Source organism: Cryptomeria japonica, chromosome 1, assembly GCF_030272615.1.
Source record: "Cryptomeria japonica chromosome 1, Sugi_1.0, whole genome shotgun sequence".
Lineage (NCBI taxonomy): Eukaryota > Viridiplantae > Streptophyta > Pinopsida > Cupressales > Cupressaceae > Cryptomeria > Cryptomeria japonica.
In genome coordinates, this window is record NC_081405.1 from 161,159,321 (window position 1) to 161,175,201 (window position 15,881).

Genomic DNA, 15,881 nt, shown 5'->3' on the forward strand with positions numbered 1-15,881 from the left:
TAAACAGCAACATATGTCAAATTTAGATTGGGTCCTCTCGTGGGTACATTTAACCTCTTCAATCATGATCTATATTAATTCAATAAGTTGTTTGCATAGATCCATCTCAATAAAAAAAAATTGGCAAATGAATGATGATATGATCCCCCAGTGGGATTTCATTGTAGACATATTTTCCAAGATTTATGGTGTACTTTGGAAGTCAGCATAACAAAAACAAATAGCAAGATTTTGAAGCCTTACCAATACAGTAGCAATACAAAAATGCTCCATAACAGGAAAGAATCCGGGATGCCAAGGCCTCCCTCAAGGATGGTACATATTACCCAAGGAATATAGGGTACTACCCCAGGTCGCAGACTTTGTCTTTCTTCTCAACCAAAAGTCAGTATGAACAATCACTTTGCACAAAAGAGAACATGCAAAGCATCCAGATCAAAAAGTTTCAGTTTTCTGAAATCCACTTGTACAGATCATCCTTCATGGCCATAGGCCTTTTAGAAGAAAAATGTTTGAATTTGAAAGGATTCTGATTCAAGTCAAAGCAGCTTTGCTCCCCTACTTCCAAGGGGGGAAGGGCACATACGTGCATATGCAAGCCTAAGGGAGCTATTCTAGACACACAGATCCATGCAAAAATACTTCACATAAAAGTGTGTACATGTAAAAATGTAGCCTCCTGTCCATGTTTCTCTTGTTGCTTCAAACTCCCCAAGCATTGCTACCACTAACCACTGCACTAAAAGAACTTCCATACCAAGCAATGCCTTCAACTAAAGAGCCCTCACTATTTTGGGTGGTAGAAATGTTTAAAACTGATATGCCATTCAAGATTGGGAAAAACCCCTGCCGAAACTTGAATTCCAGAGATAAATGACAGTTATATTGTTTTCCATGCAGAAAAAACTCGTAGCAATTGAAAGAGGCAGCATCCATCTTTAGCAGACAAGACACTCATCTGCAACTGTAGAGAAAGCCAAGTCATTTTACCTAGGAAATTAAAAGTGAAACAAAATTCTAAAAAAGTTCAATTCTGCACTTGTAATTCATCAAAATAAAAAAACAAAAACATTTTGCAGATTAAAACTCACTTGAACAGCTCTTCTTAGCCATGTTCACATCATTATAAATCTCAGAATTGCAATTTTACACTGCTGTCATCATTTTCATCCATGGAAGTTTTATTAGAAGCCCCATCTTCACCATAAGTTGCAACAATTTCATCCAAGGCAGATTTATTAATACCCACATCTTCAGCATAACTTGTAATAATTTCATCCAAGGCAGTTTTATTGATAGCCTCATCTTCAGCATAAGTTGTAACAATATCATCCAAGGCAGAAGTATCTTCAGCATAAGTGGCAACAATTTCATCTAAAGCAGTTCCATTAATAGTCTCATCTTCAGCATAAGATGAAATAATTTCATCTAAGGAAGTTTTATAAATAGCCTCATCTTCAGCATAAGTTGTAACAATTTCATCCAAGGCACCTTTGTTAATAGCCCCTTCTTCAGAATCCATTGAAACAGATATAACACTTTTATCCAAAAGTATTTCATTAACACTTTTATCCAAAAGTATTTTATTAACAGCCTTCTCTTCTGCATAAGTTGTAACAATATCATCTAAGGCACCTTTACTAATAACCCCATCCTCGCTGTCAGTTGCAACATTCTCATTGAAGGCAGCATTATTAATAGCTCCATCTTCAGCTTCAGTTGCAGCACTCCCATTTAAGACGATATCATTAATAGCCCCATCTTCAACATCAGTTGCGAAGTTCTCATCAAAGGCAGCATTATCAATAGCCCCATCTTCAACATCAATTAAGACATTCTCATCAAGGACAGTTTTATTAATAACCCCATCTTCAGCATCAATCATGACATTTTCATCTAAACCAATTTTATTAATTGCCCCATCTTCCGCATCAGCCATAACATTCTCATCTAAAACAGTTTCATTGATTACCCCATCTTCAGTATCAATCATAACATTCTCATCTAGGCCGGTTTTATCAATTGCCCCATCTTCAGTATCAGTTATAACATTCTCATCTAAACCAGTTTTATTAATTGCCCCATCGTCAGCATCAGTTGTAACTCTATGCCCACATATTGAATTATTATTTCCATTTTCAACACTTGCCTTCTGTCTAGAAGTTCTACTCTTCTTGCAAACCCACTTAACAGGAACTGGAGAAAGCAGAGAGTTAATATAGCCATGATTTGCTGGTTCGACCTGTCTCTTAAGATCCTGGTGCACACCAATGGCTAGTGAGATAGCATTATCAAGAACAACTGATCCATTTGGTGGACCGTGCAACAGGCTAAGCAAAGCTTGATGATATGTCTTAAGAGCCATTGATGGTCTTGCCATCTGACGATCACAACAAACCATACCAGTCTTAATAACATGTTTACAGAGATTGCCTGACATAGACCAAGAACACTCACAAAGAGCAAACTCTGAACCAGGATTCCAAACAATGTATGTCCTTGTCCGATCACTTTGGCTAATAACCTTTGAAGTGTGATCCTTCTCATTGAAAATAACATCACTGTCTGCAATTAAGAGTGCCTTGCGCCATGATGTGGAAGCATAATTTTCATCTCTGGCATATCCAAATAGATCATTTTCTACTGAAAATTGATCAACCCAAAAGTAAGCATGCACCTCATTAGTCAGTTTGTGTACCAACCAATCAGCTCGTTGATATGTGCTCATGTCTGGTGCACTTAACATCCTAGATTTTAGTATAGAATGATATGCTTCAATAGCTGCACAAGTCTCCTGACTTGCAACAGGTAGAATCCTCATTGCAGTCACCCACATCTCTACAAACAACAAAAACTGCATTCATTAGCGTTATCTGGGAGTGGAGATTGTTTGGAGACATAAATTGAAAAAACCACAGTAGCATTGTTTAGGAGTTGATAATGTATTGACATGCATAAAAAATTAAGAATATTGATGACACACCTATTCTTTGCATCCACCTTGCTTTAAAGTATTCCATGAAGGCACTATGGTCTACAAAATCTTCCATAAAATCTTCCATGGCATTGATGACATTTGACCCACTCCATGTATTATACATGACGTGCCCAAGACGCTTCAACATCTCACGTTGCATCTCAGCATTGGCACACTTCTTTATAATATTTCTATGCCATGCATGACGTACACGCCAAAGGCACAACAGAATTGTGCACTGAAACACATCCCTGGACAGACATCATATGAGCTTAAACATTTTCACCATAAGCTAACAGTAATGACAGGTTAAAAGGCACAAACCTGATTATAAAAATTTCTGTTGCTGCATCATCAATAATGAAGCCATTCAATCTCCACGTAGAATCCTTTGCACGAACTCTATCATGAAGCGTTCCCATCCATTTGAAAACATCATGACTTCGTAAACTCCCAGCAATGATCCATGCTATGGGAATTGCGGTTTGGTTTGAATCAAAAGCAAGAAGTGTGTAAATTGGATACTGCATGTAAAATAAATGAAGTCATACTTTTTATGCGTATTTCAGAACACTTTAAGTTGTATAAAAAAAATATGAAAGACCAGAATAGGCATACCTTAAATTTCTTGGTTCCACAACTGGAATCCACAGCTATAAGACTGTTTTTTCCAAAACGTAGCATTTGCTGCAATTGCCACTCTGTTTGAACTCCCAGGATAAAAGCATCAGTCTGAGAGGATTCCTGGTAGTAAAAAACCTGATTTTGATGACTTTCAACCCACAATTTAATGCTCAATGCATCATCTGAGTCCAATTCATGTGTAGCTCGTCTAATGTTCCTCTCTACCGTGCGTACAAAACGGCGAGAGAGGAAAGCATCACGATTGCAGGGGCCACCTTGCCTCTCCACAGAATTTTTGTGATTTTGTATTATACTCTCCACAGAAATTCCAGCATATAGCATTGACATAATCTGTTGTCGAAGTTCTTCTGAGATGTAAGGAGCATATAGTGCTAGTGTTCCAATGGCCTTGGTATCAAGTGGTCCATGGCAAGGAGAACCAGACTTATCAACATGCTTCCGTTGGTTGTATATAATAAGAGCAACAGATGGTTGAGCATACAAACGTTTCACAATAAAATGACACATGCAACCTCGCTTTGTATGTGGTCGCCCAGCACTACTTTTCTTCTTTGACGGCTTAATACACTTTCTACTGGGCCGCGATGTTCCTCCTTTCCTGTGATCATCAGGGCCATAGCAACACCAATATCTGAACAAGATTCAAAAAAAAGTTAGCGGAACTCAATAAGTAAATTGAAACACATTTCCTCCACAACTTGTAAACGATCTTGGTTATAATGTGGTAAAATAATAGTGTCATTCTATATCCACTTACAGGATATATTCCAGATAGCCATCTACTCTTGGCTTATATGAGCTGTAATCTGTTTTTTTCCTCCTTGCCTCAACACGAAACTTTGTGGGATATTCAGTACTAGAGGATTCTCCCTTCACAAAGTCGTCAACTCTAGAGAAGGGAATGCGGGCAACATTATCAACATTCTGACCCCAACCTTCCACCTTGGACCAATTAAGGTCAGATGAGTTAAACACAATGGTGGGCGGCTCTTGCACCGGAAGCATTAGAATGTCATCCCATCTTGCCATCTGCAATGAAATGCAATATAAAATTCATCCAAAACGCCCAAAATCATACCGTGTGAAAACATTAATAAATAAAATATATCATTTACACTTAATTGGATGTTTGTGTAAAACTAAAAAGCATATTACTGATGTGCAATGGAACAAGAAATGTCAAATTTCAACCTATGGAAAAAACAAATTTGAGAGGAAATGGGAAAGGAATAGAGAGAGAGAGAGAGAGAGAGATCTGAATAAATGACTGTTAATTTGGAGGAATTATATAGCCATTCATAAAGAAATGAATTACTGAAATGAAAAGATGCAACACAAACACCAGTTTTTTTTATCCTGTTAAGAGTTGCTCAAATGAACAAATACAAGTGGATTACATTCTCCATCAAACCCTTCTACTTCAGCTCTCAACTTCTAGATGATACACTATTTTAATCCTCCTCTTTGTAGAACACTATGGATAATAAAACCAATACTCTCAATCTTTCCCCCTTGTCAAATAAAAGGAATCCAAAACAGAATTGGAAGTAGAAAAGTCGAATTGTTTGTTTCACAATCTGCTTTCAACTATCAAGGATCAAATCTATGGTGCGGAGTCAACCTGGGTCTGTCATGTCCCCTTTTGTGATATTCCTAAATTTTTCCCTAAAACCACAATTCCAATTAAAAATAAGAAATGTAATACATTTAAAAGCATAAATTTACCAATTGAAATGCCCTTTATAAGAGAATTCCCTGTCTACATCCTGCACACTAAATTTGTCACTGGAATTGACATTAAATCACAAGCCAGGGTAACATTTATTTTTACAAAGCATTAGTTGGCATCATGATATCACACAAACATCATTCATATTGAAATCCAATTAAGTGAATAGTCATTCCAAAGAATATTCCTATAATAATCTCATTAGGAATTCATTTGAAACAATTGCAAATTGCAATCTCAAGGTTGGTCACCCTTACATCCCTCAATTTACCTTGGAGGCTGGCCATCCTGCTCAATCAAGCCCAGAAGTACGGAAGAATTTCTGGTTCATTCCACCCCCCAGCCCATGAGCATGGAAGGCTGGTCATCCATTCCATCTCTGGTTAGTGTACTTGATAAAAATAAAGGCTGTTCGTCCTTCATCTCTCATGAACCCGGAAGGCTAGTCGTCCTTCCTATTTGCAATCCATTTCTCGTAAATTCAAAATGGATTACTATACAAATACATATTTATAACAAAGAGGAAGCATTTGGATTACTCACAATAATCACTAATTTCTGTAAAGTATATCCATGCATCCATTTATTCATAATCTAATAATATATTTAAAGTTTTAAACTTATCTCAGATTGGTATTATGGCTGAAAGATAATATTTATTGCTGTTTCTATTTCAATTTCCTTCTTGTTTTCCAATTCTCATTTCATGCCCTCTTCCCAAGGAAATGATCTCTCTTTTATACCTTAATGGTAAAAGAGTCACCACCTTTCACCATCACTGCTCTTGGTCGGGTTACAATCCTCATCTCTAATTGCTGCCCATGACAAGATCTTAATTTAAACTTAATCAAATTCTTTTGCTAGCATCTTGGTGCCAGCTTTTAAATCGCTTAGACTACAATTTAAGGGATGTGATCATGTATTTTATAAAGGGTACTTGGCGGGGGTATGACAGGGTCTGCAAGCATGGGTTAGTCCCATTCCAATGCTTTTTTTTACTTTATTTTCTTTGTTTTTTAAGAAGTGCATGTCATCCATGATTAAACTAATCTACTCCTAGATCTATATAATTCGCACCTCCTTTCTTAAAGAGCTTTTGATCCCCAAAAGCTTAAATTTTGATTATAGTAAATTCCTCCCTCATGAGTTTTTTTGGGTGTCTATCAGCTTTAACAATTTCCATTGTGCTGAAACTCCAATTGCTACAATCTCTTGTGATGCTCATGGTTGCTATGGGTTAGGAACAATAAAATGTCCTCCCTGCATAAATGAAGTGGTACTGATTACATATTGGAACAACTGCTGCAATGCAGCTGGAGTCCCTGCCTTTTGCAGGAACGGGACTTGTGTTCTATGTTTAAAGAATAGTGATTGAAATTGATTTGTCACAGCCAAGATCTGAAAAAGAAAACTTTGAAAAATTAACAAATCAAATTATATGCAAACAGGAAGCAAGATAGAGGCTAAGAAGCAGGGATGTGCCTCTTAGCAGTCCTCAAAATCTATTAAATATAGTAGCAGCCCTCAAAATTTAACAAATATCAATGATAGTTATAGAGTATGCATCCTACCCTGAATTGAGACAAGAAAGTCTGTGTAAGGAACAGATTAAAGCATATTCCTTTTTCCACATCATAAAATAATTAAAAGTTGAGCAATCTAAATTAATAGTGGTGTCACTGCTGTTACCTCTAATCACATCACATTTCCCAGGTGTTTTTATCGAAATCACCTGCCAAAAAGTAGAGAAAATACATGATTTAGGGCACATATGAGTCTGTGTTTCTGTTATTGGTCATGCGAGTAAAATTAAATTCTGAAATACTTACTACTTTGGAATTAGTTGGGTATTATAAGTGCACTTTGTTTGAAGACTAGTTATGTGGCTTGTTCAAATTCGATCTTGGATGCATATATGGAAGCCATATATCTTTTCCATTTCCACTGTGAATCAACACCATCAATATCAATGCCATGATTGTCATACTGGAATTTATTCCAAAATAAAAAAAATTACTGTGAAGCTGCGGTTGTGCCCTAAGTGTGGTGTCATCTTCCCTTATGTTATTCGACATTCCCAATACTACTCTCAGCACAATTTCTAGCGCAAAATTTCCTCTATACGTTTTCATTTCGATTTAAGTTACACTTAATTCGACTCATTGCTTGAATGGAGAGCTCCTCAAATTGATCTAAGACTAAAACCTTAAATTGCTTTAGAAATCTTACATAACAATGTTAAGAGCAATGGAAACCCTAATACCTCAATCTTTTAATCTTTGTATGTCTGGAGAGCTCCTCAAATTGCTCTAAGACTGAAACCTTAAATTGCTTTAGAAATCTTACATAATAATGTTAAGAGCAATGGAAACCCTAATACCTCAATCTTTTAATCTTTGTATGTCTGATTAAGAAAAAAGCATTCCTCTAGTATATAATAGCCATGTATCTAATAGAGACATCGGTAGCTTTCCTGGTTGACTGAGGAGATTGAGGTAAATTCTTTGTCTCGTTAAATAATAGAAGAGACATCTTGAAAAATGTTGAATGAAAAATTAAAAAAAAATAGAACTTTGGTTTACAGCACAAATTCCTCGCGCTGAAAAACTATTACAAAATTTTTGGTTGGAGTTTTTAGAAAATATAAACATCAATGCGCTCAACGCTATATTCAGTACCAATTATTAAGAGTTTAAACCGTAACCATACCTAAACTGTTCGTATCCTAACCTGCAAACAGATAGCAGTGTGACTGCTTCATACAAATACTAAAAATGGAAAAGAAAATGATAACATACAGAATACAATAGGTCTTTATTTTTAGAGAATGCTTTGAATTATGAAAGGAAAGGATAAAACAAAATAAGTGACCTTGATTTTGACTGATCAAAGGCATTTGTTATGGCATTAGTAGGTACCTAGATTGTTAGCGGAAAGCTCCCACCAGATGTTTTGGATACTGAAGAATGCAAATGTTCATTTTACAGCTATTGGATTCCTAAATTCTCTGGTATGTATGCAAAGTGTGACAGCAAAGTTGAGGCATGCAAACTGCTTTGTAAATGCACTTGCCCAAAACAGAGAGAAAAAGGTACCTGAATTAATATGAAAATTGAAAGCAAGAAGAATCTGGCAAAGAGAATAGGTCCTAGAAAGCTGGTATCTTAGCATTTCCTTGTTCAGAATGTTTACACTATCAGATTTATCACCACCACAGCCATTAAAATTGCAGTATCACTTTCCCTGCAACTGCAAAATCCGAAAGGTAATAATAAATTTCTAGATACATTAACTGTAATGGAAATATCAAAAATCAAGAAGACCACACGAACACAGAATTAAAACTATAAGCAAAACATTAGGAAAAAACCCTGAGGCTGTCATCAACATAGAATTTAGGCTAAATATATACCGACAAAACCCTTGCGGCAGCCAGGACAATGGTAGATGAAGAAGGGCCTAAAGCCATGTGTCTATTATGAGGAATATCTTGCTGAAGACACTTGTACCTAAATCTTGGTACTGAGGATGCAAAATGTGGAAGCAAAGCCAAGGCATGTGGACTGTAGAGTAATGCTGTCTTTGTTCATTTTCTTAAACATTTTTTCCCAGAACTGTTAATTGAAAAATAATAAAACCACCAGCAAAAATATCAAGGGCCAATCAGAAAAAAAAGTGAAAATCCGGAGATAAACCAGTTCAATGAAAACATCAACCCAGACCATAGGTTAAAAACATTGGCACGGTTTCCGAAACACCAATTAATTGGAAAGTAGCTACCTCAAAACATTAGTCTCCGCTAAATGCCGGGACTAAAATATGTTAAGCACACAACTACTTTTGTGCATGCCCCTTCAAAGATTCATAACGGTTTCTGCTGAAATTTTCTTCAAGCCCTTGTGATGCACACGACATTGTACAGTGATTGCCTATTTTCTGATTTACTTCAATCCCCTATACTACATATATTTGTGCTTACAATAATTGCCATGAACCATACCATGAACAATATCTTTGTTTTGAAGGTCATTTTAATATACTTTCAAAAGCTTCTCATAAGTGGTCATTCTTATTACTTCCACGTACCAAAAAGGTACATATTAGAACTATGCACATGTTATAGTCATGACAAATTTTAGTGCACGATATAATAATGAAATCCATCATTGTTATGTTCTTGGATTTTCCCTGTTTTCTCATATAAGTGGTATTGTAACAATTGACCATGTTATAGTCATGACAAATTTTAGTGCACGATACAATAATGAAATCCATCATTGTTATGCTCTTGGATTTCCCCTGTTTTCTCATACAAGTGGTATTGTAACAATTTGATCGAAGCCACTAGGGACTTCATTCGAACGGGGAACCTTCTGAAGAAATTGAATAATACTTTCATTGTGTTGGTTCCCAAAGTGCCAGATCCGAAGCTTATAATTGATTTCCATCCTATCAGCCTGTGCAATACGGTTTACAAGATCTTTTTTAAAGTTGTTGTTCACATAATCAAACCTCTATTGGATAGATGTATTAGCCCCTCGCAGAGGGGTTTTTCCTGAGCAGGCAAATCCTCGATGCGGTCATAACTACTCATGAAGTCATTCATTCCATGGAGAAGAGTCGCAACCCAGGTATGGCTTTTAAACTTGACATCTCTAAGGCTTATGATAAAGTTAACTGGAATTTCCTGTATGTTGTCCTATCCAAGTTGGGATTCCGGGAAAGATTCCTCAATGTTATCAAGGTGGCGGTGGAAAGTGTTCACTACTCGGTGATTGTCAATGGCACTCCTTGGGGATTTTTCAAGGCTGGGAAGGGCCTAAGGCAGGGTGACCCTCTATCACCTTACTTATTTATTATGGTGGCAGAAGTTTTGAGCCAGAAATTCTCCCACTTGATCAGGAATAGAAGAATCTCGGGTGTGAAAGCGGCTTCTACCCTTCCCCCAGTGGTTATGCAGCAATTTGTTGATGACACTTTCTTGTTTGGCCAGTCGTCTGTTATTGAAGCTAAAAAATGGAAACACTTGTTGGAGGATTACGCCAAGGCCTCAGGACAACTTATTAATTATAACAAGAGTAAAATTTATTTTTTCAACACGGATAGGAATCTCCAAAATAATCTAATCCACATTCTTGGATGATGTGTTGCTAATCTCCCCGATTCCTACCTGGGTCTTCCCCTCACGGTTAAGGAGGTCACCCCCCAGTTCTGGGAGTCTATACTGGAAAGAATGCAGAAGAAACTTGTTGGGTGGACAGGCAAAACTTTGAGTAGTGCCGACAAACTTCAGCTTATGTCGGCTTCTCTTCAAGGTGTCCCTGTCTATTTCTTATCCTTATTTAAGATCTCCATTGCTATGGCTGAGAAACTTGAAAAAATCCAAAGAAGTTTTATGTGGATGGGTATGGAGGAAAAATCTAGACTCAGTCTTGTCAACTGGGAGGTGGTGTGCAAACCCAAGTACATGGGAGGCCTAGGGATCAGAAAAATTTCGGACCTGAATAAGGCCTTGCTAACTAAAATTGGATGGAATCTTGTGATGGGTAGTGCTGATTGGTGTAAGATTATGCGGGCTAAGTACTTCAACCACATCCCCTTTTCTTCCATTTTATCCTCTCATGACCTCCCTTCAGGCTCTAAAATATAGAACAACATTGTCAAAAGCTAGAAACTGCTTAAGGGAGGCCTAAAATGGCAATTGGGTAATGGTGAGAAGATTAGATTCTGGGAGGATAACTGGATTGGGGATAGACCCCTGGCCTTTACTCACTTCAGTTGCCTCATGGGAAGTCTCGAGGAATCGCTTGGTCCTCTTGTGATGAATTACATATCCCCCCTTCACTGCTAGTTGAGGCTTGTTGATGGCCTGGGGGATAACACTCATTTGGGTCATTTGGCGGGGGAACTTGAGTCTATTCTTGAGGAGGTTAGGATTCCCTATCCCCCCATGCTGACAAGTTTGTTTGGGCATTGAAACCCTCTGGGTCCTTCAGTGTCAAGTCGGCCTACAATCTTCTCATCACTCCTACCAATGATTGCTACAACTGGAGGAAAGTTTGGAATTCGTAGCTTATCCCAAAAATAAAAATTTTCTGGTGGACGACTCTCCATGGGAAGATCCTAACCATTGATAACCTTAAGAGGAGAGGCTTTTTGATGGCCAATTGGTGTGTGTTATGTAATCGCGCTAAGGAAAGTATCAATCCCCTCTTTATTCATTGTCCCTTCGCCTCCATGCTCTAGTACAAAGTCTTATAGAAATTCAGCATCGCTCGGACCTTCTTAGAAGACTTGCAGTAGTTTATCATCAACTGGAAGTGCTCGTCTTCTCACCCCCTGATTAGACAATTTTGGAAACTCATCCCTCCTCATATCTGTCGGAACGTCTAGAAGGAAAGGAATAACCGGATCTTACGTGATACCAACAACTCTGTGGACACAGTGATCAACACAATGGAGAAGCTTCTTAGGGAGAATGCTTTGGTCTACAAATAGAAAAAGGCGCAATATGCCCCTTTGGAGATGGATTGTAGTTGGGTTAGGATATGGAATTCGCTTGACAACTTCCTCCAATATGACAATTCTACAAGGTTGGAGAGATTCAACACTAGATGGTCGGCCCCTCCCCCCTCATGGTTTAAACTCAACTTTGATGGTGTCGCTCGCAGTGGGGTTGTAATGGGAGGTGGAGTTATAAGGGACAACTTGGGCAATTTGGTTTTGGCCTATGCTGGAAATTTTGGTTCAACCTTGAGTAACATGGCTGAAGCCTTAGCGCTCTTTTGGGGTCTTAAATTGGCTCTCACTATTGACGCTAAAAGATTGGTCATTGAGGGGGATTCTAAGTTGATCATTGAGGCGACTAAAGGTGTTTCTGGGATCAGCTGGATGATTCGCAACATTCTCAAGGACATATGGTCTATGATTGTTTGGCTGGAGGAATTTCACATTCAACATACTTATAGAGAAGGCAATTCGGTGGCGAACTCCCTGGCTGCGGCGGCCCTTGAGATGAAGGGTATGAGGTGCTGAAGACACTTGGCATCGCTTTCTGGCAGACATAAATCCCTCATAGGGAGAGATCAAAATTAACTTACCAACCAATGAATTGTTATGGTTTATGTTACAAGTGGATCTAGGGGATCATGATGAAGGCGGGAAATTCGAATTTGAATTGGGCAGGTTTTGCCAAGGTGGCCAACAGTGGTCCCCATACTCTTCACCGCTTTGACCTGGCGATGACGTGTTTGGCCACCTATACTTGTGATATCGATGGTTTGCAGCTACATCTTTTAATCATTATTATGATATACCATGGCAAGTACAATAATTATTGCTTTAACTGGAGTTCGAAATTTTTCCAAAATGAAGCTTTTTGCAAGTTGGCGGAGGAGATAAGAGGTGTCCTTTTGCATGCTTATCGGAGCTAGCGGGTACTTGTCTTGGGAAGCACTATAAATGATAATTATTGTCATTTTTATCACACTTCGTCTAAAATTATGTTGGCCATTATTGCTCTTCACACAGGTTTCTCTCTTTGCAAGTCCATATTCAGTTTGGCACTTCTTACCAACATATCTGGAGGAAACTGATATGGGGGGATTTAGTCTGAGTTGAGCCAGACATTATTGATGAGAGCATTCGCAATGACCCTTGTGTGTGGATGTATGTCAAGGAAGGGGGCATTTTTCCGTTCATGGAAGCCATGATTGACTTTGATGAAAGTCTTTCCATGCAGTTTGTTAATAGTTGGAATGACAGGAGAGTCATCATGGGTGATATCTCTTTTGAAATTAATGAGGATGTCATTGCCTAGGCTACAGGTCTGTCTACCGAGGGAAGGAAATAGAAGAAGACTAGCAAGGTCATTGACAAAACCGGCATGAACAGATTCTTCAAAAAGGGTGAGGAGCCTGTTAAGTTGCGAGGGGCTTCAACAGAGATTGTCTTCCTTATCCATGGGACCAAGTGTGTAAAATTATCATGAAGTATTTTACCTTTGAAGGGAGATATGGGGTTTTCTATTACTACCACTTCTCGTTGCTTAATCATTTATGTAACCATGATATTATTTCCTTTCCCTTCTTTTTACTGCATGCTTTGGAGTCCACTGTTAAGGATGTTTGGCAATGTATGAGTCAGGATAGCAATTTCACTATCCTTCACTAGGCTTTAATGTTTCGTCTTTACAATTTCCATCTGGCCCTCTGTCTGCCCAAACCTATCTTTGTCCATCCTGCCCCCTCCTACCCAGGCCCCTCTGCTGACCCTACTAGTGCTAAAATAGGAAATAAGAAGACCTCAAAAAAGCCCAATACCCCATGTCAATCCCTTGGCCACACCCCCCTCATTTCCCCTCCTAAAATTGGGGAAAAAACAAATGTAACCCTTTTGTTGCCAAAGTCACCTCCAAAAAACCCAAAAATGATCCCAAGGTCCTTTTAGTTGAGTCTGACATGGAAGATGGTGTGACCCCTCGTAGGTCCAATAGATTCGTTGGTAAACCCCGTATGAAACAACTTGTTGTGAGAAAAAACTATGTAAAATATGATATGGAAGACCCGGAGAAGGAGGACACTGATAAGGCCGAGGATGACATGGAGGCCACGGAGGTTTTAGAGTCTTCTAAGCTGGACACCAATGCTCCTGACTCTAGGACCTTGCAGGAAGAAAGTAAGAACTCCTCCCCTTTATCTGCTACTTCCCCCCTCCCATGATAAAGGTAAACAGATCTATGTGGAGGATGGGAGGAAGCCCGAGGGCGTTCAAAATGTTGTTGATGGTGGTGAAAAGGAGGAGGTCGTTCAATGTATGGGTTGTAAGCTATTTCCAAGGAACTGAATAGTGTGAAAAAGAAGCTTGACTCTCTGGATATGCATGTCAACAGAATTGCGAAATTTGCCCTGAAGGTCAAGCATTCCTCAGCCACTACTCTGTGTCTTCTGCATCAGGACAAAGAGAACCAAGGAGGCTTGGGAGGTGATACCATGAAGGATCTGTTTGAGTTCCTTGTTGATGATTGGACCGATCTGTTGCTTTCCCAGCACATGGTGGTTGGAAAAAATGAATAATGGGTGTTTTTTTCCATTTTTGTTTAAGGTTTCGATGCTGGATCTGCTGGATCCTGGTTATGTTTAATTTCAGCATCAGCCTTGTGTGGCTTGTTAAGACTCTTTTTATTTTTTCCAAATACTGCAGTATGAACAATATGCTTACTACTAGGGATAGTTGGTTTAATGTTAGTTTCTTTGTGGATATATGCTTTTTTAGACGTTATATGGACAAGATTGCCATCAATCTTGTGATCTTCTATAATAGTAGGTGGATTATTTTTTTGAAAGTTAAGATAGGGATTGGCTGAGATTCTATCATTTGGCTATTGTCTGTGTGATGTTAATGTTGTCTTTGAGGCTTGTTGTGTAATCCAGATCAACCCCCTAGTTTTGGCTACTTTTTTATCAAAAACAATTGACCAAAAATGCACATGTTTGGTAATGTCTCAGTTAACAATTTATGAATTTTATAATCTTTTTGTAATTTCCAAGTAATTGAACCCAAAAATATATAAAAATTAATTGAGAATGACAATCTAAGACTTCTAGAGGAGACCTTGTGGTGAAATGGTTAAGCTTCTTGCCTGTAGTGCCAATAACTAAGATTCAAACATTGTGAGGTCGCCCTCTACCACATCAACAATTGAGATTGCTTACACGCAAAATTAAGCTAGCCTTTATTTGCAAAAAGTTTTGAATCCTTTCAAAGGAGGTGATCATGAAAGTGACGCACTAAACCCTAGTGGTAACAAAGGTTTATGCATCAGGAGAGACAAATGAAAGTATGAAAGCGAAGGCAATTCGAATGAAGACAATCATGGTGATAATGGTGATCCTAGCGGCTCTATTTTTGGTGGCAACTGGGCTAAGGAACACAATTTTTTTGTTTTGTTTTTTCAAATGGTTGTTTTTCAAAAACCCTTGTTGTGATTGATGTGGCTTACTCATTTGACAATGTCATTTTGGATGAGGATGTTGGTGATTCTGACATAGAAGATGGTGGTTTTGATGTTGTTCTCCTCGGAGTGAATGATTGGATGAGTGGCTCCTTGACATACTATTGGCATTGGGGTCTGAGGTTGTAAGGAAAGATAATAGAACTATTCTTGAGGAAGACTCATTTTGGGGATTGATAAAAGGCTTTCTTCTTCCCCCAAAGGTTAATTCTTCGATCAAAATAGACCATATGGTGCCTATAGCTTCTGCTTAAGAAGCTTCAGAAGTTAAAAATTTTGTGATTAGTGATAAAATTATTCAATCTGACTTTGTTAACATCCACAATGATGTGGAGGTTGTTAGTCCTTTAGCCATTCCTACTTTCTCCCCTAGGGTTTCAAAGGAACTTTATGAAAAGGAAACTTGCATGTTGTAGGACATTAGTGCTTCAAGCTTGCGAATTGGTTATGCCTATGATTTGATTGCTAGGTGTTTTCAAAGAGGGTGATTACCCTATAATCTCTATTTTGGCTGAGGT

General features: G+C 38.3%; 1 protein-coding gene across 4 annotated transcripts; it reads right to left on the reverse strand.

Annotated features, from left to right (window-relative positions):
• Positions 1-208: 208 nt before the first annotated feature.
• Positions 209-9,343, reverse strand: LOC131029014 (uncharacterized). Of its 4 annotated transcripts, none has more exons than XM_057959407.2 (10): positions 9,132-9,343; positions 8,447-8,600; positions 7,181-7,295; positions 7,041-7,083; positions 4,380-4,651; positions 3,596-4,253; positions 3,302-3,501; positions 2,984-3,228; positions 1,092-2,838; positions 209-964 (listed from the first exon to the last, which is right to left on the reverse strand). In XM_057959407.2, the coding sequence occupies exons 5-9, from the start codon at positions 4,649-4,651 to the stop codon at positions 1,133-1,135; spliced, it is 3,081 nt and encodes a 1,026-aa protein (XP_057815390.2). In that variant the 5' UTR covers positions 7,041-7,083; positions 7,181-7,295; positions 8,447-8,600; positions 9,132-9,343; the 3' UTR covers positions 209-964; positions 1,092-1,132. The 4 variants fall into 4 exon arrangements, with proteins under 4 accessions (XP_057815390.2, XP_057815392.2, XP_057815387.2 ...); XM_057959409.2 differs by lacking the exon at positions 9,132-9,343 and adding an exon at positions 8,861-9,098; XM_057959404.2 differs by lacking the exon at positions 9,132-9,343 and adding an exon at positions 8,764-9,098.
• Between the last annotated feature and the right edge of the window lie 6,538 nt (positions 9,344-15,881).

Coding starts and splice junctions, on each gene's coding strand:
- LOC131029014 (XM_057959407.2), bottom strand. CDS start 4,651: ATGGCAAGATGGGATGACATTCTAATGCTTCCGGTGCAAGAGCCGCCC. Junction 4,254..4,379: donor GGCTATCTGGAATATATCCT/GTAAGTGGATAT, acceptor AATCTTGTTCAG/ATATTGGTGTTGCTATGGCC. Junction 3,502..3,595: donor GTGGAACCAAGAAATTTAAG/GTATGCCTATTC, acceptor TTTTACATGCAG/TATCCAATTTACACACTTCT.